General features: G+C 50.0%; 1 protein-coding gene and 1 pseudogene across 1 annotated transcript; both read left to right on the forward strand.

Annotated features, from left to right (window-relative positions):
• The first annotated feature begins 1,364 nt into the window (after positions 1-1,364).
• LOC136135335 (cysteine-rich PDZ-binding protein pseudogene) lies at positions 1,365-1,672 on the forward strand (annotated as a pseudogene).
• An 11,497-nt stretch (positions 1,673-13,169) lies between these two features.
• PRSS27 (serine protease 27) lies at positions 13,170-20,171 on the forward strand. The gene is made up of 6 exons (XM_065892409.1): positions 13,170-13,224; positions 16,521-16,547; positions 17,205-17,367; positions 18,486-18,757; positions 19,137-19,306; positions 19,744-20,171. Exons 1-6 carry the CDS (start codon positions 13,170-13,172, stop codon positions 20,035-20,037), a joined length of 981 nt encoding a protein of 326 aa, XP_065748481.1. The 3' UTR covers positions 20,038-20,171.
• Positions 20,172-23,827: the final 3,656 nt, after the last annotated feature.

The following is a 23,827-nucleotide window of genomic DNA, read 5'->3' on the forward strand; positions in this document are numbered from 1 at the left end:
AAATATTAGCAGAACTAAAAGGAGAAATAGACAGTGATACAGTTATAGTAGAGGACTTCAATATCCTACTTTCAACAACTGATAGATCATTCAGACAGAAAAACAATAAGGAAATACTGGACTTGAATAACACTATAGACCAATGGACCTAGCAGACATATACAGAACATTCCATCCAAAACCAGAAGAAGACACATTCTTTACAAGGCACATGGAACATTCTTCAGGAGAGATTATATATTAGGTCACAAAACAAGTCTTAACAATTTTAATAAGATTGAAGTCATATCAAGTATCTTACCTAAACACAATGGTATGAAACTAGAAATCAAAAATAGGAGAGGGCTTCCCTGGTGGCGCAGTGGTTGAGAATCTGCCTGCTAATGCAGAGGGTTCGAGCCCTGGTCTGGGAAGGTCCCACATGCCGCGGAGCAACTAGGCCCGTGAGCCACAACTACTGAGCCTGCGCGTCTGGAGCTTGTGCTCCGCGACAAGAGAGGCCGCGACAGTGAGAGGCCCACGCACCGCAATGAAGAGTGGCCCCAGCTCGCTGCAGCTAGAGAAAGCCCTCACACAGAAACGAAGACCCAACACAGCCAAAAATAAATAAATAAAATTAAAAGTCCAGTTCCTTCCTAACTCTACTAAAAAAAAAAATAGGAAAAAAATTTATAAATATGTGGAAATTAAATGATATACACCTGTACAACCAACCAATGGGTCAAAGAAGAAATCAAGAGGGAAATAAAAAACTATCTTGAGACAAACACAACATACCAAAACTTATGGGATTCATCAAAAACAATCCTGAGGTAAGTTAAGAGTGATAAACACCTACATTAAGAAAAAAGAAAGATCTCAAACAATCTAACTTTACACCTCAGGGAATTAGAAAAAAGAAGGAAAAATAAGTCCAAAGTTAGCAGATGTAAGGAAATAAAGATTAGAGATAAATTTCAAAGACACTAGAAAGACAATTAAAAAGATCAACAAAACTAATAGTTGGGGTTTTTTAAAAAGATAAAACTGACAAACCTTTAGCTAGACTAACAAAGAAAAAAAGGGAGGAGACATTACAACTGATACTACAGAAATATAAAGCATCATAAGAGACTGCTATGAACAACTATACGCCAACAAATTGTATATAACCTATAAGAAGTGGATAAAATCCTAGAAACATGCAACCTATCAAGACTGAATCATAAAGAAACAGAAAATCTGAACGGCCCAATTGCAAGTAAGGTAATTGATGCAGTAACCAAAGACCTACCAACAAAGAAAAGCCCAAGACCAGAAGCCTTCATGGGTGAATTCTACCAAACATTTAAAGAACTAGCTACCACTCCTTCTGTCATGGAAGGATGGTGTGTGAAAAATGTAAAAAGAAACTTGGTACTGTTATCACTCTAGATACATGGAAAGATGGTGCAAGGAATATCACAGGAAGTGGTGGAAGAGAGCTGGACAAAAATAAAGCTTTGACCTAAAAAAAAAAGCAAGACTTGATCCACATGGAAAGAATAGGTCCTCCACTTGCAGAATTTGTAAAAGTTCTGTGCACCAACTGGGTTCTCATTATTGCCAGTGCTGTGCCTACAAAAAGGGCGTCTGCACTGTGTGGGGAAAAAAATTTGGATACTACAAGCAAACGTCTGTCCAGATGTATTGAAGTTTCTGGCTTTCCATATGGTTTACTTTTTGCTTTGAATTTTCAAGGCATAACATAGATGTTCAGGTTACAAAATATGTCTTAAAACAATTAGGTTTAAATCAGGGAAGTTGACTGGTATTCATTCTTCTGTTTTCAAGCAGTTCTGAACTGCAACGGTGTAACTAGTTTTCTGTCTTAAGTTGCTTTTTTTCCTTACAAACATCTTATTGAACTGGAATACGTGGCAAATGTAATGAAAAATGATTTTCCCAGTTCTATATGTACCTTTTATTTATCATTATTTATATATTATTTTTATCCTTTCTCTCTACTTTATTTGTAGATATTGCAAAAGTGTGAAGGAGATTATTGATATTTGGCTCTGAACTTGGCATCCAGACATGTAATTCTTCCCTCATTCCCTGTTGGTTGCATAGTTCTCAGAATCAGCAGCCCCTTAATTAATGGCAGCTTCATAGGGAATTTAAATATCTGAGACCTTTATTACTAAATTGTTCCTTAAGTAATTAGCCCAGACCCAAATCAAACACAAGCTGTAGTTATGATATTTTTTATTTGTTCTTGAAGCCAAAGTGCCATTATCTTTCATATGAGAATGAGAACACAAGGGATACCCTGTATATGTCTACATGAATACATTGGATTTCAGAAAAATACATATTCCATACATTACCTTGGATTCAAACTGTCATGAAAGCCAGGATAACTATGTGCACCCATGATGATATGCAATGAATGAATCACCACTCTTAGGGAAAGTGCTTTGATGCAGAAACCAAACGTTTTTTTTTTACCTCCTCTACTTCCCCCTCCCCTGCTAAAAATAAATAGAATTTAATTAATTAATTAAAGAACTAATGCCAATATTTCTCAACTTTCCAAACAATTGAAGAGGAGGGAACACTTCCAAACTCATTTTATAAGGTCAGCATTACCCTCATACCAAAGCCAGATAAAGACAGTATAAAAAAAGAAAATTATAGGCCAATATCTCTGATGAACATAAATGCAAAAACCCTCAACAAAATGAGAGAAAACTGAATTAAACAGCACATTAAAAGGATCATGCGGGCTTCCCTGGTGGCGCAGTGGTTAAGAATCTGCCTGCCAATGCAGGCGACACAGGTTCAAGCCCTGGTCCAGGAAGATCCCACATGCCGCACAGCAACTAAGCCCATGCTCTACAACTACTGAGCCTGCACTCTAGAGCCTGTGAGCCACAACTACTGAGCCCGCGTGCCACAACTACTGAAGCCTGTGCACCCTAGAGCCCATGCTCTGCAACAAGAGAAGCCACCACAATAAGAAGTACTGCAATGAAGAGTAGCCCCCACTCTCCGCAACTAGAGAAAGCCCACGTACAGCAATGAAGACCCAACACAGCCATAAATAAATAAATAAATAAGTTCACTATTAAAAAAAAAAGGATCGTGCACCACAACCAAGTGAAATTTATCCATGGGATGAAAGGAAAATTAAACATATGCAAATCAATAAATGTGATATACTACACTAACAGATTGAAGAATAAGAATTATATGATCATCTCAGTAAATTCCAAAAAAGCATTGACAAAATTCAACATCCTTTTTATGATAAAAACTCTCAACAAATGAGGTATAGAAGGAATGTTCCCCAACATAATAAAGGCCATATATGACAAGCCCACAGCTAACATATTCAACAGTGAAAAGCTGAAAGCTGTTCCTCTAGATCAGGAACAAGACAAGGATGCCTACCTTCACCACTTTTTTTTTTTTTTTTGGAGTAAAATTGCTTTACAATATTGTGTTAGTTTCTGCTGTACAATGAAGTGAATCAGCTATATGTATACCTATATCCCCTCCCTCTTGGACCTCCCTCCCACCTCCCCCATCCCACCCATCTAGGTCGTCACAGAGCACTGAGCTGAGCTCCCTGTGCTATACAGCATGTTCCCTCTAGCTATCTATTTTACACATGGTAGTGTATTTATGTCAAACCTAATCTCCCAATTCATCCCACCCTCCCCTGCCCCGCTGTGTTCACATGTCTTTTCTCTATGTCTATGTCTCTATTCCTGCCCTACAAATAGATTCATTTGTACCATTTTTCTAGATTCCACATATATGTGTTAATATATGATATTTGTTTTTCTCTTTCTAGGTTACTTCACTCTGTATGACACCACTTCTATTCAATATAGTGCTGGAAATCCTAGCCAGATCAATTAGACAAGAAAAAGAAATAAAAGGCATACAAATCAGAAAAGAAGTTAAATTCTCCCTGTTTGTAAATGACATAGTCTTACATATAGAAAACTCTATAAAGAGTTTGCTAAAAATATGTTAGAAAAAATGAATTCAGCAAAGTTGAAGGATACAAAATCAACATGCAAAATTCATTTGCATTTCTATACACTGACAATGAGCTATCTGAAAAAAGAAATCAAGAAACCATCCCATTTATAATAGCATCAAAAAGAATAAAGTTCTAAGGAATATATTTAACCAAGAACATGAAAGGTCTGTATATTGAAAACTATAAGACAGTGATGAAGGAAATTGAAAAAGGACATAAGTAAATGGAAAGATACATCTTTATGGATTGGAAGACAATATTTTAAAAATATCCACACTACACAAAGGGATCTACACATTCAATTCAATCTCTATCATAATTCTAATGGCATTTTTCACAGAAATAGAAAAGGTAATTCTAAAATTCATATGAAATCACAAAAGACCTTGAATATCCAAAGGATTCTTGAGAAAGAAGAACAAAGCTTAAGGTATCACACTCCTTGATTTCAAACTATACTACAAAGCTATTAGTAATCAAAACAGTATGGTACTGGCATAAAAACAGACACATAGACCAATGGAACAGAACAGAGAACCCAAAAATAAACTCACACACATACAGTCAATTAATCTTTGACAAGGGTGCCAAGAATACACAATGGGAAAAAGATAGTTTCTTCAATAAATGATGTTGGGAAAATCAGACCCTTACACCATACACAAAAATTAACTCAAAATGGATTAAAGACTTAAACATAAAACCTGAAACCATAAAACTCCTAGAAGAAAACATAGGAGAAAACCTCCCTGACATTGGTTTTGGCAATGATTTTTTGGATTTGACACCAAAAGCACAGACCACACAAGGAAAAATAAACAACTGGGACTATGCAAACTGAAAAGCTTCTGCACAGCAAAGGAAACAATCAACAAAACGAAAAGGCCACCTAGTGAATGGGAGAAAATATTTGCAAAGCATATATATACTAAGAGGATAATATCCAAAGTGTGTAAGGAATTCACACAACTCAATAGCAAAAAAATAAATAAATAACCCCATTTAAAAATGGGCAAAGGACCCGAGTTGATATTTTTCCAAAGAAGACATACGATATCCAACAGGTATGTGAAAAGATGCTTGACATCACTAATCATTAGGAAAATGCAAATCAAAACCACAATGAAAAGAAAAAGAAAAACCACAATGAGATATCACCTCACACCTGTTAGGATGGCCAACAGGTCATCCTTTTTTTTTTTTGGTCTTGCTGCACTGCTTACGTGATCTTAGTTCCTTGACCAGGGATCGAACCCGGGTCCACGGCAGTGAAAGCACTGAGTCCCCGAGGATGGCTAATATTAAAAAGACAAGAGCTAACAGGTGTTGGGGAGGATATGGAGAAAAGTGAACCCTCGTACATTGTTGGTGGGATGTAAATTGATGCAGACATTATGGAAAACAGTATGGCGGTTTTTCAGAAAATTAAAAATAGTACTACCAGGAATTCCACTTCTGGGTAGATATCCAAAGGAAATAAAATCAGTATTTCAAAGATATATGCACTCCCGTGTTAATTGCAGCATTATTCACAATAGTCAAGATATGGAAACAACTCAAGTGTCCATCAATGGATGAATGGATAAAGAAAATGTGGTACAAAATATACAATGGAATATTATTCAGCCATTAAAAAGAAGGAAATCCTGCTTTGGGACAACATGGATGAACCTGGAGGACATTATGCTAAGTGAAATAAGCCAGACACACTATGAACACAAATACTGTATAATCTCACTTACATGTGGAATATAAAAAAGTCAAACTCAGGGGCTTCCCTGGTGGCGCAGTGGTTGAGAGTCCGCCTGCCGATGCAGGGGACGCGGGTTTGTGCCCCGGTCCGGAAAGACCCCACATGCCGCGGAGCGGCTGGGCCCGTAAGCCACGGCCGATGAGCCTGCGCGTCCGGAGCCTGTGCTCAGCAATGGGAGAGGCCACAGCAGTGAGAGGCTCGCGTACTGAAAAAAAAAAAAAAAGTCAAACTCAGAGAAGCATAGAGTATGGTGGTGGTTGCCAGGGGCTGGGAGGTGGGGGAAAGGAGGAGATGTTGGCCAAAGGGTACAAATTTCTGGTTATAAGATGAATAAGCTCTAGGGATCAAATGTACAGCATGGTAACTATAGCTAATAATATTGTATACTTGAAATTTGCTAAAAGATTAGATATTAAGTGTTCTCAACACACACATGTGCAAAATGGTAACTACAGGAGGTGATGGATGTGTTAATTAGCTTGATTGTGGTAACCATTTCACAACGTTTACATATATGAAATCATCACATTGTATGTGTTAAATACATAGAAATTTTGTTAATTATACTTCCATAAAACTGGATGAGTCAATAAATAAATATTGTCAGGGAGAAACAAACCAGATGGTCTGACAAAGATGAATCTGTTTTGCACATTTTGAGAGGTAAATTAATTAGCAGAGCAGTAAGTCTATTCATTCTGTCCCTGAGTAGGTCTACTTGAGGTATCAGAGAAAACAATTTCAGTTGTTTCTGGATTCTGTGAATACCTGAGAGTCGTGAGCTAGAGCATAGGTGATGGGACACACCTGTGTGACGTCTGTCGTCCTTCCATCAGCAGCTTCTTGGTTCATCCAGGTGTGCACCATTTCCCTCATCAGAATTTCTCCACAACCCCCTCAAAACAAGCTCGGACAGCACCACTTTTGACCATGAGGCTTTTTTTTGCCTGGTGTGATTAGCTGGATCCCAGTTCAGAATAACGGTTTTGTGGCAATATTTAAGACTCTGAATCAAACAGTGGAGAGGGCAGAATGATCTGAAAACAATCACAAGTATTGTGAGAACATACCTTGCATTCAGTTTTTTAGTCAACTGAGGCCTAATTAGGAGAATAAGTGTCAAGGATCAGACTGGTCAACTCTCATTTATCAAGTGGCATTTAAAAATTGATGGACTAAAAAAAAAAAAAAAATTGATGGACTGTTTTATCTCTTATCTGGGTCAGAGTCAGAGGTAAGTTACAGGTACCCCATTTAAAAATATTTTTTAGCCAGGGTGGAAATTCTTGTACAAACCAGTGAAATCCAGAGTGTTAGGTGTCTTCTGAGAAGTCAACACATCATACTCCTAATAAGATATCAGTTACTGGGAGTTTGGTTTGATCACATGGGATGTCCCAATAACAAATGTAAAAAGTGGAAATTATTAACTTTTCACAGTCTACTTAAAGCTAATATTATACCGATCCATATAAAATGTAGGAAACTTGCAATTATAAAGGCCATTTACCTCATCCTGTACTTTATACTATAGTTGTCATATGTAGTATATCTACATATAAAATACTCTTTTTCTTCTCAATTTCTTTAAAACACATGAACGTTTAAAGCAAAAAGTATATTGTGAGGTCTGTAATATATTTATATACATATTTTCAGTGCTCCTAGTCCTTTCTGAAGATCTTTAATTTCACCTGGGATCATTTACCTCTAGCCTGAAAACTCCCTTTAGCTTCTCTTATAGTACAGACCTACTGGCAATAAATTCTCTTAGTTTTCACTTATCTGAAATTGTCTATTTCCCCTCCATTCTTGAAGAATATTTTCATTGGATGTAGAATTATGGGTTGACAGATGGGTTGATAGTAATATCATCGCCATTATTCCAGCACTTTAAAGTTGTTCCATTGTCTTCTGACCTCCATTATTTATGATAAGTCAGCAAATTGTACAAGCTTGAACTGAAAGGGACAGTTCTTTAAATCCCCAACTTTCTACAGACAAGAGGAAGGTTGGCAGAGAAAGCTATTCAGTTACAGAAATGAACCATGTTTTATGGGAAAGCATGGATGATTCAGAAGCCAAAGCCAAAAGCCCAAGGGCAGAGCTAAGAGTCATGAAGAACTACTCCCAGGGCCTCTAGACAACACACACTCCCTGCTCCTGGAGCAGAAGGGAGCAGCACGTGTTCTTAGTGAGATTTCAGAAATGCTATAGACCAGTGCTTGCTGTGTGGGGTTATCTATTGTGGTTATCCTGTCCCTTCCTCACCCTTGCATGTTGGGTGAGCAGGGTGAACTCCTTAGTTCACAGTTCTTCAGATCATGAGGAACTATGCCCAAGAAGCCTCGTCTGCACCTAAATCTGATTTAGTTGACCAGATCCTGGACCTCAAGTCTGGCTGATACCATAAGAGGATGAGACTTTGGGTGGGGGGTACTACGTTTGTTCCCTTTCTTAATTTTTTCCCCTGAAGTTAATAATTGCCTTTGTACCTACCCAAACTTTCCAAATCTCCACCAGGTCAATCCCATTAGGGAACATATCAGTTCCTTTTTTTTTTTTTTCTCTTTTTCATCCCTCCTTGATATACCCATTTTCCTTTCTCTGGGATAGTTCCTCTCTAAGCACCACTGTCATCCTGGGATGTCCCTTTAACTGTCATCCTCGGAATTCCATTTGCCTCTCTCCTGGTTTGGATTCCCTGTCCTGGGTCTCACATCTTCCTCTTTCTTGATTTACATCTTGTTTTGGTGTAGCAAATCCTCCAGTTGTTTCATCTGATTGAAAAGACAGCTCAGTGGCACAGTGTATCATGATGACAGTGTGACATTGTCAGCATTCCTGTCTCTTTTGTCACAGTGTTCCAGTGAAGGCTGCTCTCTTTGTTTGGGGCACAGCTGCCATTCTGGAATCTCCCTTCACCAGCATACTGCAGATTCCCTTCTCTCTCCTGAGTTTCATCTCTGTTTTCCACAGCCCATATTTCCTACTTTCTTGGTTTATTCCTTCTTTAGTCAGAGAACATCTTCCCCCCAGTGGCTTCCCAAAAATCATGCCTTGGGGATAAATTTTCTGAGAAATTCCATGTTTGAAAATGTCTTTATTTCACTCTTACACTGGAGTCAGTGTCATAGCTATTGCTTCTTGATGACAAGTTTCCTTCCCTCCTCCTTTCTGCTAAAAACCTCTGTCCTGTGGTCACATAGTGGCCATGCGACCAGCCTGGGCTACTTGTGGGACAGTTAATATCCTTCCCTAGGATTGCTCACACTGAGTGGGGCAGAGGAGGAGCTGTAGCCCACTTAGCTGGCATTCCTTGAGGAAGAGACTCCAGTGTGCCTGGCTCCAGGAGTCACCTTGAAAACTGGAGAATGCATCACCACCAGAGAGTGGCAGCACATCCTGGGGCTAAGATGGAAGGCCATCTGCACCACCCTGGGTCCTGAAGCTCTTCCTTCAACTGGAGCATCACAGAAAGGTCCCATGAACTGGGTCCCATGAACCAGGACCAAAGGTCCCATGAATACCTGTTGTGTTCCATGAGTCTCAGTTGGAGATTAATCCTTTGTCAGTTGCTTCATTTTCAAAAATTTTCTCCCATTCTGAGGGTTGTCTTTTCGTCTTGTTTATGGTTTCCTCTGCTGTGCAAAAGCTTTTAAGTTTCATTAGGTCCCATTTGTTTATTTTTGTTTTTATTTCCATTTCTCTAGGAGGTGGGTCAAAAAGGATCTTGCTGTGATTTATGTCATAGAGTGTTCTGCCTATGTTTTCCTCTAAGAGTTTGATAGTGTCTGGCCTTACATTTAGGTCTTTAATCCATTTTGAGTTTATTTTTGTGTATGGTGTTAGGGAGTGTTCTAATTTCATTCTTTTACATGTAGCTGTCCAGTTTTCCCAGCACCACTTATTGAAGAGGCTGTCTTTTCTCTGTTGTATATTCTTGCCTCCTTTATCAAAGATAAGGTGACCATATGTGCATAGGTTTATCTCTGGGCTTTCTATCCTGTTCCACTGATCTATATTTCTGTTTTTGTGACAGTACCATACTGTTTTGATTACTGTAGCTTTGTAGTATAGTCTGAAGTCAGGGAGCCTGATTTCTCCAGCTCCGTTTCTTCTTTCTCAAGATTGCTTTGGCTATTCGAGGTCTTTTGTGTTTCCATAAAAACTGTAAAATTTTTTGTTCTAGTTCTGCTGTCACCTACTTTTGAGAGAAATCCACATGACTGCAGAAGCCCTCCTAGATGATCACTCCTGAACATTCTGCAAGCTTTTCTTTTGGATGGTCACTCCTGAACATTCTGCAAGCTTTCCTTTTTAAATTTCAAAACAACAGTTTTTCTGCTGTTGTTTTGAAATTTAATTTTTTTTCAGTCATTATATTTTCTAAAAATCTTTACACACATTCTTTTAAAATTTCCCCTTATATTATGAGCATTTTCCACATTTACCCACTCTCCATGGAAATGTCATTTTTTATTAATTATATTCAAAGGAAGTTTTATTTACCATCATCCAACAAATTTTTGTTTTTGTTTTGTTTGTTTCTGCAATTATAAATGACCTGGCCACTGACACCTTCATGCTTTTTCTGTATTTAGGATTTTCCTCTCAGAATAGATTTCCAATGATGAATTCACTGAGTCAAAGGAAATAACTATTTTTAAAAGACAGACCAATTTATGGAAGGGTTGTGCCAGTTACATGCCCACCAGCTGGGGCATTTCCCCACGTCCTTGACTAACAGCATTCCAAGGTCAAGCTAACTCCACACAGGAGAACAGTATCTCCTTGCTGTGGCTTTGATTTGCATTTCTTTAATCACTGAGGCTGAACATTTCTCAAAAAGTCTATAAGCCAAATTGCTTTCCTCTTCCGAGACTAGTCTGTGTCCTTTGTTCTTTTCATCTTTAGGGGCTCAGGGTTTTTCTGATCAATTTCTTAAGCACTCTGGACAATAATGTTGTCATCATTTGGCCACATTTCCTGCAAATATTTTTCCTATTGTTTGCCATTTTATTTTGAAACCAACTTTGCTTGTATTTTTTAGTTTATGGGCCACATCTCTTTTCATTTGTGTTGTGTACTGTGACTTCTAACATTAGAAAACATGCCCCCTTCCAGAGTTGATAGATATCCACGTGTTGTTTTGTTTTGTTTTGTTTTTTAAGGAGAAACGGATAAAACATATTTATGTCTCTGAATCCCTCTGGATTCCAATCCTCCTCACCTGTTTGGCGGCAGGAGTGAGGAAGGGACCTAGCTTCCTGCTCACCCTGCACCCCTACCCTCAGCTCCCTGCTCAGTTGGGGGTCCACAGGCTCCGGGCCAACGGGTGTCCAGGGTACACGGGTGCTCTTTCTCTAGTCACTGGAGTCATCAGGAGCCCAACCTTCCCCGGTGTCCCCACTTTCTGATCACCTCTCGACTTTTGTTGCTTGCTTGATTTCAAGGCACAGCCTTCTTAGAATTGGCTTTTAAAACCAAAGGCAGAGAAAACCGAGAAGGACCTGAGAGTAAGTGGTCGGCCCAAAAGAATCTGAAAGGCCTCTGAGATCCTGGGAATTAACCATCAGGCCTGGAGAAATGTGGTTACCCTGACGTTCTGAAACACTTTCCAAAGTTTATGATTAGACATTTTTTATTTAATTCTGTCTTGCCGTCTCCTCCACACCGTTCACCTTGATGTTCCCCATAACTGGACAGTGCTGGGCACCCAACGTGCTCAAAAAACACTTGCGGACTGAATGATTCTAGAATCCCTCTTCCCATACTCTGCTCCTCCCTCCCCGAGGGACCCCACTCGCCCAGACACCCCACCGGGAACTCCGGGACACAGGACAGAGGGGTCGCAGAGAAGGGACAGGGGAGGCAGGGGGGGCGAGAAAAGGCGGGTCAGCGCCTGGGTGGCAGTCACGAATTCAGGGTGACACCTCCTCCCCCTCACAGGGCTGATGGAGAAGCAAAGTGAGAATTGGGGTGAGGGGGTCAGGAGAGGAGGACAACGGACGGTGGGAGTGCTCGCGGTGTGTGTGTCGGGGAGGTGGGAGGAATGGGAAGAAGAGGGACAGTGAGGAGGTGAGAGACCCCCCCACCCCCACCCCGCACACACACACCCAGCATCCTGCCCGGCCCGCCCGGCGCTGCTGCCGGCGGCCACTAGAGGGCAGAACTGCGCTGACCAGGAGCTCCCGCGAAGGCCAAGGCAAGAGGGCGGGGGGTTGCCTGACACCCAACCCAGCCCCGGAGACCGCGACCCCGGCTCCGACTACCCCCCGGGGCGCACCGTAGCACACCCAGGCCACGCTCGCACCCACTGCGCAGGCGGGGAGGCTGAGGCAGGGCCCTGCCTCTTATCCTGCGCTCCCCATCCCAGTTCTGGAGGGGATCTGCCGGTCCTGGTCCCTTCCTCCGGCCAAAATCCGAAACCGCCGCCTGGGCGGGCAGTGGCCGCCGAGACCCGACTCCGCCTCTGACGTCAGCCCCATACCCCAAATAACTTCCTCCCGGAGTCGCTTCCGTGGCGGCCGCAAGTCCCGGACACGGCCAGCCGCGCCCAGGGCAGGGTTACCCGGGGACGGTCATCCCGGCCCGGCCTTCCCAGAACCAGCTTCCGCCCCGCCCACCCCGGCCCTCGGGTTCCGGGAAGCCCCCCCCACCCCCACCCCGGCCCCGGCCCAGGGTTGGAGGGTGCCGCCCCGGGGACGGGAGGGAGGCAGGAGAAGGGAGGTCATGGCCACCCTGGGGCCGGTTCTGGGACTGCTGGGACCCATTTCCTGGAGGGAGGGCCGGTGAGAGCGCTGGGGTCGACTCCCGACACCCCGCTCCGGACTCCTTCCCTTCTCTCCTTTGTTCCATAAGCACAGGTGACCTGGACTTTTCCGTGCCCATCCCCCCTCCCCCCAAAAGTGTAAGCCCCAGTCCTGGACTCTTTCTTTCACTGATGTCCGGTACATAGTAGATGCTCAATAAATATGAATGAACAAATGAATGAATGAAACAGGGAGGGTCTCATGGGCAGACTGTAGTCAGCTTATGTGGGGCCTGTGGTCAGTTGGGGGATGCGGTCAGCCATGGTGGGGGTTGGAACCCCATGCCACAAGCACCTAAATGGGGCAGATGCACCTTGGCCCCCAAACCCCAAGGTGTCTTAGGGTGAGGGGTCTGGCCCTTTGGGGCTCAGGGCCAGGTCATGGAGGAGTCGGGGTTCTGGGGTGCCTCCTTCCTGCTGAGAGGAACTGGGCGGGCCAGGCTGACAGGTCCAGTGGCATAGCCAAGCTGACACTCATCTCCAGCATATAACCCCACTTCATGGAGCCCCGAGTGTTGTGCTAGTGTTCACGGAGCTCCTGCCACTGCTGTCCCCTGCCCGGCAGGCACTCCAGCCAGGCCAAGACCATGAGGCAGGTGCCGGCTGTGGCCCTGCTCCTGCTCCTGCTGCTGCTGCGGTTTGGTGAGTCCTAGAGGCTGCAGGGCCCCTCTCTCCTACCTGGAGCTGTAGCTAAGCCCCCACTCCCTGGCCAGACCTGGGGCTGCAGCATGGGCCTCTCCTCCCTGCCCCAGGGGGAAGGTTCCAGACATCCCACCTCGGGGAGTGAAGTGGGGAAGGCTGGATCGGGGTGTGGATGCAGGCCCGGGAGGAGCCCAGAGGCAGTAACCATAACCCTGCTTCCCTTGCCTTGGGCAAGCACAGCCAAGCTCTGGGCTTGGCGCTTCTGCTTCCTCTCATCTGGGCCTCTCTCTCTTCTCCAAGGGCTGCATGGGTGCAGGATGTGAACTCAAAACCCCTGCCCTCCAATCCCTGGGCCACTGTTCGCTGGGCCCGGGAGAGGTAGCTGAGCTGCTGCCTGAGCCTGGGATCCTTGGCAGGCTGGTGAGGGCTTAGCAGGGAGCAGGGGGACAGGGGTGCAGGCTCCAGCTCCCACCAGAGAGGGAGGGTATGGGAGGAGCAGGCCCTGAACCCCTGTCCCCTCTCCCAATCATGGGTCAGGGTTAGCAGGTGCCAGCCAGGGGACCCACCTGCAGGCCCCTCCCAGTGGGCGGGCTGCTCTCTGCCAGGGAAACTCTCCCACATTCCTGGGCCACCTCACTTCCCTGTCCTTAAGTCACCTCCCAGGGCCAGGCCGGGTCACCCCAGGCTGCAACTCAGCCAGGGCTCCAGGCTTTCCACCAGGGGAGGAGGGCACCAGGGCGGCACCTTGGTGGGGAGGCCCCAGCCTCCCTGGGCTCCACAGGGCCTCCCCAGGTCTCGCTGCCCCGCCTACCTCTCCTGGCCTCCTGGTTCAAGAACCACAGCGTTCTTTGAGGGAGCCCATCTCCGCCAGGGTGTGTAACACTGTGATTGCTCCTGGTGGGTTGAAAAACCAAGGTCATTGCCAAAATGGAAACAGCGGCCTGCACTTGGCTCTCAAACAGCTGTGACCAGAGGCCTGAACTCCTTCAACACTGTCCTTGCCCCTCATCCCTGGCTGTTCCCTCCTAGAGCCTTGGGTCTCTCCTATCCCCACTAGCAACTAGCTACAGAAGCATGAGGGCCCTGGGCCCAGAGGAGGGGCCTGACACCCCCACCAGCTCACCCAGCCCCTATAGGACGCCCACCCTGCAGAGTCCAGGTCTCCACATCACCCCTTCCCAGTCAGCAGTGCTCCCACAGCTGCTCCCATTCTCTCCCTCTTATACATTCCCCGGGCTCAGGCCCCCTGGATGTGGGCTTTGCCTTCACAGAGCTCCTGAGCCCATAGGTGAGATGAGACAATTCTACCCCCAGGGCAAGGTAAGCAGAGCTCTGTGAGGGCAGGCAGGAGGACAGAAAGCTCAGAAGAGGGAGCCAGGCTTCCCAGACAGTGCAAGCAAGGAGGACTGCCTGGAGGAGGAGGCATTTCAGTTAGGCCTGATCTGGATTAGGACCATATAGAATCTGGATTTGTAGACACCAGGAGGAAAGGGGTGCTGTGGGCAAACATTCAGAGGCCGGAAGGCTCAATCCGAATGAGAAGCAGAGTTGCATTAGGCTGGGGTGAGGAAGACTGCAGAGCTCTAACGGGGTAGGGGGTGGGTGTGCTGCCAGGCAGGGTGCGAGTGCCCTTGATCCTGGGAGCAGGCAGTGGAGGATCCATCTGCATGTACGGGAGGGGGGATGGCTGTGGGGAGAATCTGGACAAGGCTCTGGAAAAGTCCCACAGGGAGGGAACAAGCCTGAAAGCACGTTAATGCCAGCGAGGACAAGGTGAATGGGAGCATCTTGCCAGCAGAAGCATCAGCCTTAGAAAGAGCATGGGGTCTGGTGTTATCAATCTAATTAAATCATATTATACTAAGATGAGGGGCTGGAGGGAACTGCCCTCCTGGGGGCATTTGCATTTTAAAAAGGCGCCTCATTAACACAAATCAATGTCCAGGCAGAATTCCTGCTCTCCCCCACCCCACGCTGGCCTGGGCTGACTACTTCCACCCTCACATGGCACCTCTACTTTGAAGAGTGGCCAGTCCTGCCTGTGCCTCCTCAGGCCCCTCCTCCTCCTCTTGCTCCAAGCACAGCTCCCCCCCACAACCGCTTCTTCATCCAGCACCCCCAGCATTGGGGAGTGCACCCCTTAGACTGCAAGAATGGGGGTCCTGTAAAAATCCCCAGGGTCCTTGGGCGCCCCATAGAGAGGCGTGGCTCAGCCTGGTCGTTTCCTGCCCCCAGGGCCCCTCAGCTGCCTGGAACTGGTTACCAAGAGGGGCTGGTGTATAGGGGGAATACTGAGGGCTGAGGTGGGGAGAGGCTGTCCTGAGCCCCCCACCCCAGCTCTGATCAGATCTGCCCCCAGTGAACCAGATATGTGAGTGGGGCTCTCTCTACAGGGCGGGTATTTCTGGAGTGTTGCTGTCACTGGGCTGGGGACTGTCGGCCTGGCTGGGGTTTCCGAGCTGGGGCGGGGGGGGGGGGTCCTGTCAAAGCCAAGTAGCAGGCCCTGTGCCTGTGTCCAGAGACATGGGGGCAATGGATCCTGGGGAGATGGAGGCCATTACCGAACGGTTCCACCCTCACACCTCCCCTGTCTCTCCCATGGGCAGGGGTGCCATGGCCCAGCAGGGTGCCCTGGGCTCCAACTGCAAGCATGCTGGAATGTCTGAGAGAGGGGTTGGCTCTTGGGAATCTGGAATCTTGGGAGGACTGACCCATGACCACTGGCTGGCCTTTTTCTATTCTCCTGAGACCCGAGTATCTGGGCTGTCGCCCCAGGACTCCAGCCAGACATGGAGCCCCGCTCCCTCTATCTCGTCCTTCATCCCAGCCCCGGGCTGGTGGAGAGGGATGGAGAGGGAGATCCTACAGCACCAGGGCCGAAGGCTGGATGCTCCACAGAGCTTCCGACCAGGACGAGTGTGGGGTGTGGAGGGAAGGCCCTGTGGGGACAAGAAGGAGTCCTCCTGCCCCAAACAGGAGAGTCAGCCCTGACAGGGTCCCCTCACTGGCATCTCCTGATTGTTTCCCCCTGTGGCAAGGGGCTTTTCTGCCCTTGCAGGTGAGCTCTGGCCCACAGGCCTGGGCTGTACACATCTTGGGGGCCAGACCTGTGGGGAACTGAAGGCCGCTGGCCTCTCCTGCCAGGTCCCCCTGTGGGCCGTCCTGCTGAGTCCTCAGGAGGTTGTGTGTGGAGCAGATGAGGGGCTACGCTGACCAGCAGTGGTGGGTGGGGCGGGGAGGAGCAGACCTCAGCTTCAGCTAAGTTGGCTGATCACCCTCTTTTTTCTCATTTCCAGGGACTCAGGAGGCTGAGGCATTAATTGGTAAGCATCCAAGTCCCCTGGGTCGGGGGATAGGAGTGGGCTTGTCTGAGAGCTGCAAGACTAATCAGAAACCCACACCCTCACACACCCCCGGAATGAGACCCAGAATGAATGAGCCGGGCACAGGGAATCCCACAGTGCAGGAAAGTCGTGGAGCCCAGGCAGGAGTGGAAGAGGAAGGTCTGACACACAGTGCAGGTGGCACAAGAGGGCCATCAAGGCAGGAAGCATGGAGAAGGGGGGCAGGGAAAGCAACAGAAAAAAAGGTAAAGACAGAGTTGGAAGACCACTCACCTACCCTACGTGGGACCCTCCCAATACCCACTGACCTTCCAGGAGCCCATTTGTCAGGCTCCGTGATAAGACCTTTACCCGTGTTATCTCACTCCCCGCCCCAGGTAGGTCTGATGTCACCATTTCATAGGTGAAGGGAGTGGAGCCCATGGTGGTGGGGGACTTTCCCAGAGCTGGGAAGGGTCTGCCTGTGTCAGAGGCTGACCTGATGCCCAGGCCTCTGACTTGCCTAAGGTCCCCAAGCAGGTCAGGGGCAGGGAGGCCGGGAAGTGAACAGAATGTGAAAGTGTGGGTTTGGGGGTATGGAATCAGAGCCGATGGAACTGGCCCCCAGTGAGCGCACCCCTGGCTGTGTTCCCCTAGCCTGCGGAAGCCCAAGGATGCTGAACCGGATGGTGGGCGGGCAGGACACCTTGGAGGGCGAGTGGCCGTGGCAGGTCAGCCTTCAGCGAAATGGAAGCCACTTCTGCGGGGGCAGCCTCATCACAGAGCGCTGGGTCCTCACCGCAGCGCATTGCTTCTCCAAGTGAGTTGGCTGAGCCCCGACGCTCCCCCTCCCCGCCGCCTCGCCAGCACAGCCAGCCTCCCTCCCCACCAGGGGCGCAGACAATGCAGACAGAACAACACCTCCCACACCTCCCCAACCCTGCAAAACGCCCAGCTTCAGCACCGCGGACAGCGCCGACCCGCTGCAGTGTGGGGCGCTCAGGCTGACCACCTATGGCGGGCGGGTTCGGTCTGCATTATCTGAGCTTTCCCTACCAGAGCTCCCTTTAGGTCCAACCTCAGGGCCAGCTTCCAGCAGCAACCCCTGCTTCCCAGCTCTTGCTCCCCCCAGCCCAGCTGGGAGGGGTACACTCCCCTACAGCTGGTCTCACCAGTGAGGTGTTTTGCCAGACCTGGGGCCTGCCCCTGCCGATGCTGGCAGGCTCCTCCCATGCCCTGGCCCTCTTCCCCGTCCCCCTCCCACACCTCAAATCCAAGACACTCCCTTTCTGGCTGGGACTCTGGGTACAGGTGGACTAGAGCAGAATGGCCTTAAGGTCACCTATGCCGTCCCTAACCAAAGGGCCAAGTCACCCAATCCCTACTACCATACTATGCTATGACCCATCTGGTCCTAGACCTTCAGGGTTTCCCAAGCATCTTGGCTCTTGCCTCACCACAGCTCTGCAATTCTTTTAAAACCTCACATTTTAAGTTCAGCTATTCGGGCTCAGAGGGAGTAGGCGGCTTGCCTAAGGCTAGGCCCAACCCCCAGATGCACCCCGGTGGGTGATCATCTCCTTCAACCCTCACAGCAAGCCTTTCAGGTGGGGACTGTTAGTGTCCCCATTTTACAGACAAGGAAGCTGAGTCACAGAGAACTTGCTGGGTGACTTGCCCACGGTCGCCAGGCTGGCCGGGGTATAGCTGGGAATTAAAGTCAGGAATTAAAGCTGCTTCAGCTTCTACCCCCTTACCCACCTCATCCTGATGTATGTCCCACTGGAGATTACTTTTTTGAAGACAATGTACAGAGAGATGTTGGCACCATGGGGAGCCCAACTCCTCCCTCTTTCCCATCTCCATTTAACTTCCACCAACTCCACCTGTGAAGCCCTTGTGGGGCTGCCTCACACCAGCTCTCTGCTCTCCCACCAGCACCTCTGAAACATCCCTGTGCCAGGTCCTGCTGGGGGTGCGGCAACTGGTGAAGCCAGGGCCACACGCCATGTACACCCGGGTGAAGCGGGTCAAGAGTAACCCCCTGTACCAAGGCATGGCCTCTAGTGCCGATGTGGCTCTGGTGGAGCTGGAGGCACCTGTGACCTTCACCAATTACATCCTCCCTGTGTGTGTGCCTGACCCCTCAGTCATCTTTGAGACGGGCATGAACTGCTGGGTCACCGGCTGGGGCAACCCCAGTGAACAAGGTAATGGGGCAGGGCCAGGAGAGAATGCGGGACATGCCTAGAGAAGGCAGCGTGGGGGCCACTCTGAACCAACAATCTTTTTCTGTTGATATTGGTGCACATGATCTCTACTCAAATGGGTGGAGTAGGTATGGGAAAGGGGCAGTAGACTCAGGAAGAGGAGGCATGGGGAAGTGGAGAGTGGGGAATAGAAAGAGCCCAGGCTGGTGGGTAGGAGGAGGGAAGAAGGCATTCTGTCTCACAAAGCCCCCAGCCAGAAGAGAAGGTCTAAACGCAAGCAAGAAGTGGGGAGGGACAGTTGTGGTTCTCAAGAACCCAGGGCCCCAGAGTCCTTAGTAAGACTGTCCACTGAGTCGCAGGCTGTGTCTCCCCTCCCTAGACCACCTGCCCAACCCCCGGATCCTGCAGAAACTCGCTGTGCCAATCATTGACACGCCCAAGTGCAACCTGCTCTACAGCAAGGATTCTGAGCCTGGCTTCCAGCCGAAAACCATCAAGGATGACATGCTGTGTGCTGGCTTCGCCGAGGGCAAGAAGGACGCCTGCAAGGTAGGGACCAGGGTGGGCCGTGCCAAGGCTGAGCCCTGCTCCCCAGACCCCAGTCAAGGTGGAAGCCAGCCCACCTGGGACAAGGGATAAGGCCCCAGGAGGCGGGCCCATGGGGTCAGGACAGGGCTGTGCATTTGACCAGCTGGGAAAGCAGATTCCTGGACCCCACCCGGGGGAGTAAGGCAGCAGGTCTGCAGTGGGACCCAGGAAACTGCATTTTCAACACACTCTCCTGAGATGAATCAGGGTGGATAGTCTGGGGATGTTAGAGAAATGGGCACCCCAGGTCAGAGAGGAAGGACTGGGTGGGGGGGTGGGTCCTGGGCAGGGAAGAACAGATAAAGGGAGGCAGACAGGCATGTGTGCACCCATGTAGCTGCAAAGCCTGCCTCTTGGGCCTCCGTGGACTCTTAACGGTACCTCTTCTTCACCTGCAGGGAGACTCGGGGGGCCCCCTGGTGTGCCTTGTGGGTCAGTCATGGCTGCAGGCTGGGGTGACCAGCTGGGGTGAGGGCTGCGCCCGCCGGAACCGCCCAGGTGTCTATATCCGGGTCACCTCCCACCATAACTGGATCCATCGGATCATCCCAGAACTGCAGTTCCAGCGGCCTAGCTCGGGTGGCCAGAAGCGGGACCACCGGGGCCAGCAGCCCCTCGGTCGGAACTTTGCACCCTGCCTGGCAGCCCATGCCATCCTCCTGGTCCTCATGGCCCTGCTCACCTTCCTCTGAGCTGCGCTCAGGCCAGTGGGCCAGTGGCGCCCCGGAGCCTGTGGTGTACATTTGTAAATAGCTCTCCAATTCTCCCTACTCTCTAACACCCACTTATTTTTATTTATGTTCACTCTCCAATAAAACCCTAACCTCAGTGCCGGCTGCCTGGGTGTAGACCCTCGGGGAAGGATGGGGCCGGTGCTGGGCAGGGGGTGTGGCGGATGAGGCTCCCCAGTGGAAGGAGCTATAGCAGGCACACTGGAGGCTAGACATCACTGAGTCCTGTGACACCTGTGGCCTGACCCCCTCACAGGGGCTTCCCTGACCCGCCCCCCCGCCTCAGCATCCTTGCCAACGTGGTCGTCACCATGAGTGTTGCCAAGGGGTGCCCTGTGCTGGGCACTGGGGGCAGCAACAGACACTGGCAGGGGGCCCGGCAGAGGGTCCTGAAGGAGGGGGTCTCTGCGGGGTGTGGGGGAGCACAGCCCCCACTGCCTATGTCTGAATCACCCTGAACTTCTCTTGGCTGTCACACAGAGAAGGCAAGGCCCAGGCCACTCGGGGCCATGGAGGTCGGCAGGACAGGCCCCCCACCGAGACAGGCCAAGGCTTCAGCAGCTCCCTGGGCCAGGACCCCCTCCTTCTTCCTTCCGCAAAGTTTGGGGTTCAGGCCATCCTTGCAGCAGTCTTTAATGGTTTCTGCGAGGATCCCTGGGGAATTCAGGAATGAGCTGCAATCCTGCACAGAGAGCCTGGTGTTTGGCCCTGCCCCCAGGGGCCCCACCCCAGCTCCGCTGCCCCCTCTTGTCCCTTGTCCTGTCAGTAGCTCCATGCCATCCTCCTCCCAATCCTCCCGTGACGACCTGTGGCCACCAGGAATCCAGCAGAAATAGGTCTCAGAGCCCAGGCCCCAGCTCGCTCTGGCCCTGCCTGTCCTGGCCGCGATGGTGCGGTTGCCCACGGAGGTGGCCCCAGGTTCTCAGCCTGGCCCAGCATGTCCACGGCAGGCCTTCTGCAGTCGGACTGCCAGCTCCCCAGTGTGGGCTGATTCCTGAAAGGCACCCAGCCTCCTGCCGTGCTCAGTGACCATGAACAGACGAAGAGGCCTGAGAGGGCAGGGCCTCGCACACCACACACGCACACCCATGCTCACATGCTAGTACATGCACACACTTGCACACCCACACACAGAGAAACATGCACACGTACGTGAGCACGTGCACAGGCCCAGCTGGCCTGGCAGGTGCTGGGAGAACGCAGGCCTGGGTATTTATGGAACGTATCAATAAGCACTTAGCAGGCACCTGCTGTGGACCGGCCCCAGGAATGGAGTGGGGAACACACACTGAATTCGCCTCTGCTCTGCTTTGCCTGGGCATGTTCCTGCCAGGCAGGGAGCACTGCTTGGTGGCCCTCCAGGGACTGAGCCATCTGAGGGCTTTTTCTCCAGAGCAGAGATGGATTCCGAGTCCCAGCGAGGAAGGTGGGGGCGCGGGGCAGCAGGTGCACTGAGGCCTGATGGGGGGACGACCGGGCTGTGGGTGTCCTGAGAGTGGCCCCAGGGACAAGTTCTGGGTCATCTTGGCTGGGAGCAGGGGCTGGCCTGGGTCCTGCAGCTTTGGAGAGAGGCGACCCTGCTGTGGGGAATAGAAAGAGCTTCAGGTCCTGCGGTGATGGGGGTCAGAGGAGGTTAGGTGGCCCATCTGCCACGTCTGTGGTGAGAGGCCAGGATGGAGCCCAGGTGAGGGCCAGGCCCCCCTTGGAGGAGGACTTGCCACCCTGCCCCTGCCTCTTCTTCCTGCTGTCTTAGCTTTCTGAGTGCCATGGGGTCCCCCATCACCCCACCATCCTCCTGCTTCTGCTACAGGGCAGGGGTCTGGTCAGGGTCCTGTGGACCTAACAGGGAGGAGGGGCGAAGATGTCAGGGCAGCCCAGTGCTCCCTAGTGACGCCCCACCCAGCCAGGCTAGGAGAGCGAGGCTAGGGTCCTGGGTGGGTCCCAGGCGGTGGCCAGTGTGCGACCCTAGGGCACAGATCCCCCATGCCCTGGGCTTCCTAAACCCAGGGTGGACACTCAACGAGACAGCTGCAGGAGGGGAAGGGACACACTCGCGCAGAGACTAGGGGTTTAAAGGGAAGCAGGTTTTATTCACACTGTTCACAGTGTGCTCAGTGCTGTGAAGGGGAAGGAGAGAAGTGCCCCCAGCTGTCACGGGTCCCCTCTCCCACCTGGATGGGGCGCCACTCAGACACAACTTGCCATGCTGCCCCCAAGCAGCGCCTCAGGGCCACCGCCTGGTGGGTGGGGGCCCCACCAGGGCCCCGCCGCCGGCTGCAGGGAGAAGGCTTTGGAGTGATAGCCGGCTGGCACAGACCACTAAGCTGTGGCGGGCGGAGGGAGCGGGGCTCAGCCCAGGGCAGGGCCCACCTTGCAGCAACCAGAGCAGCCAGCAGGTGAAGCCACAGGAGGGGGCCACAACCGAGCCTGGAAATCCATGTGCACACACACCATACTGCACGCTTAGGATCAGCCTGTGGGAGCCCCAAGAAGGAAAACCACTGGGCCAGGACTCCAGGACCCCTAACCCCTTCTGGACTCAAGGATCAGGGGTCAGCCATGGTCCTGATGCCAACACCTGGAGCAGGCAGGGGTGCAAATCAAAGCCCCCCCCCACCAAACCAGAGACACCGTCCCAACCCAGGAATTGTACACCAGCGTCCTGATTTGCAGTTTGTCTCAGGGAAGCACGGCTCAGTCCAAAGGTGCCAGAGCGGCACTGCCTCTGCTCACAGACGCCAGCCCTGGAAACACGACAGACACTCCAAGAAGGCTGAGAGTTTGGGTTGCAGGAGACTCCGGCATCTCGGGGTCAAAGACATCCTACCCAACCTCTGGGAGCCAGAGCTCTCCAGGGAACACGTGGAATGGGAATTTCCTCAAAGCCTTGGCGTCCCGGGAGTTTCTGAAGAGCCACCACCAGGGGGAGCCAGAGTGGCTGTGGGGGGTGCGGGCCCAAGGAATTTCAGAGAAATTTCTCTGAAGCTGGTGCTTCTGGCCAGGGAAAGAGACAAGACAGGTGCACACACTTGATGCAACGAGGCATCCGTACTTTTAAAAAAGTCTCTTGAAGATGATCTCCTTGGCCCAAGGGATGGGGTCACGATACCATCAAGAGATGATGGGTGAGGGCCGGGGGCTGGTCCAGCCGAGGCGGGGAGACAGGCCTGTGCTGCTCTAACCTGCCAGCCCCAGGCTGGACAGTGACACAGGCGGCGGGCCCGGGGCTGCCGCGAGCCCAAGGCGGCGCTTCCGCAGTAGTGGCTCTTCCGTGCATTTTAAGACACTAACAGTTGTTCTGCTCATTCATAAATACACAATTTTATTTGCTATTTTTCAGGGGAAACTTAGGCATTAAACTGTAAGCTGATAAAATACGGATACCTAAAAAAGTACAAAAGTATAAATATCCCCTTACAATAAATTTTAGTGAATTAAGTCTTAATATCTTTAAATTAAAAAAAAAAAACCCACAAGCCTATCTATTACGTCAAGGTCACAAATCAAACAACGCTAAATGGCCAGCAGCGCCCCACTGGTACACCCCGAGGCCAAGGAGGGGCTGCCCAGCCCCCGCGCGCTCCACCGGGAGGACAGGTCACCAGGGCCAAGTGTGTCCTACAGAAAGATTGCTATAAACGGATGAAGCCAAACATTTAACAACATACAACAGACCTTACAAAAGGAGGAGGTAAGTCCTAGGTGCTGGAGAACTTGGTTCATCAGGTAATATTGGCAAAGGAGAAGAGGG

The sequence above is a fragment of the Phocoena phocoena genome, chromosome 15 (assembly GCF_963924675.1).
Source record: "Phocoena phocoena chromosome 15, mPhoPho1.1, whole genome shotgun sequence".
Lineage (NCBI taxonomy): Eukaryota > Metazoa > Chordata > Mammalia > Artiodactyla > Phocoenidae > Phocoena > Phocoena phocoena.

Excerpts from the sequence above, each read along its gene's own strand:
- PRSS27 (XM_065892409.1), top strand. The coding sequence starts at position 13,170 with ATGAGGCAGGTGCCGGCTGTGGCCCTGCTCCTGCTCCTGCTGCTGCTG. Across the intron at positions 16,548-17,204 it reads GGAGGCTGAGGCATTAATTG|CCTGCGGAAGCCCAAGGATG; the intron begins GTAAGCATCCAA and ends GTGTTCCCCTAG. Across the intron at positions 18,758-19,136 it reads GGGCAACCCCAGTGAACAAG|ACCACCTGCCCAACCCCCGG; the intron begins GTAATGGGGCAG and ends TCCCCTCCCTAG.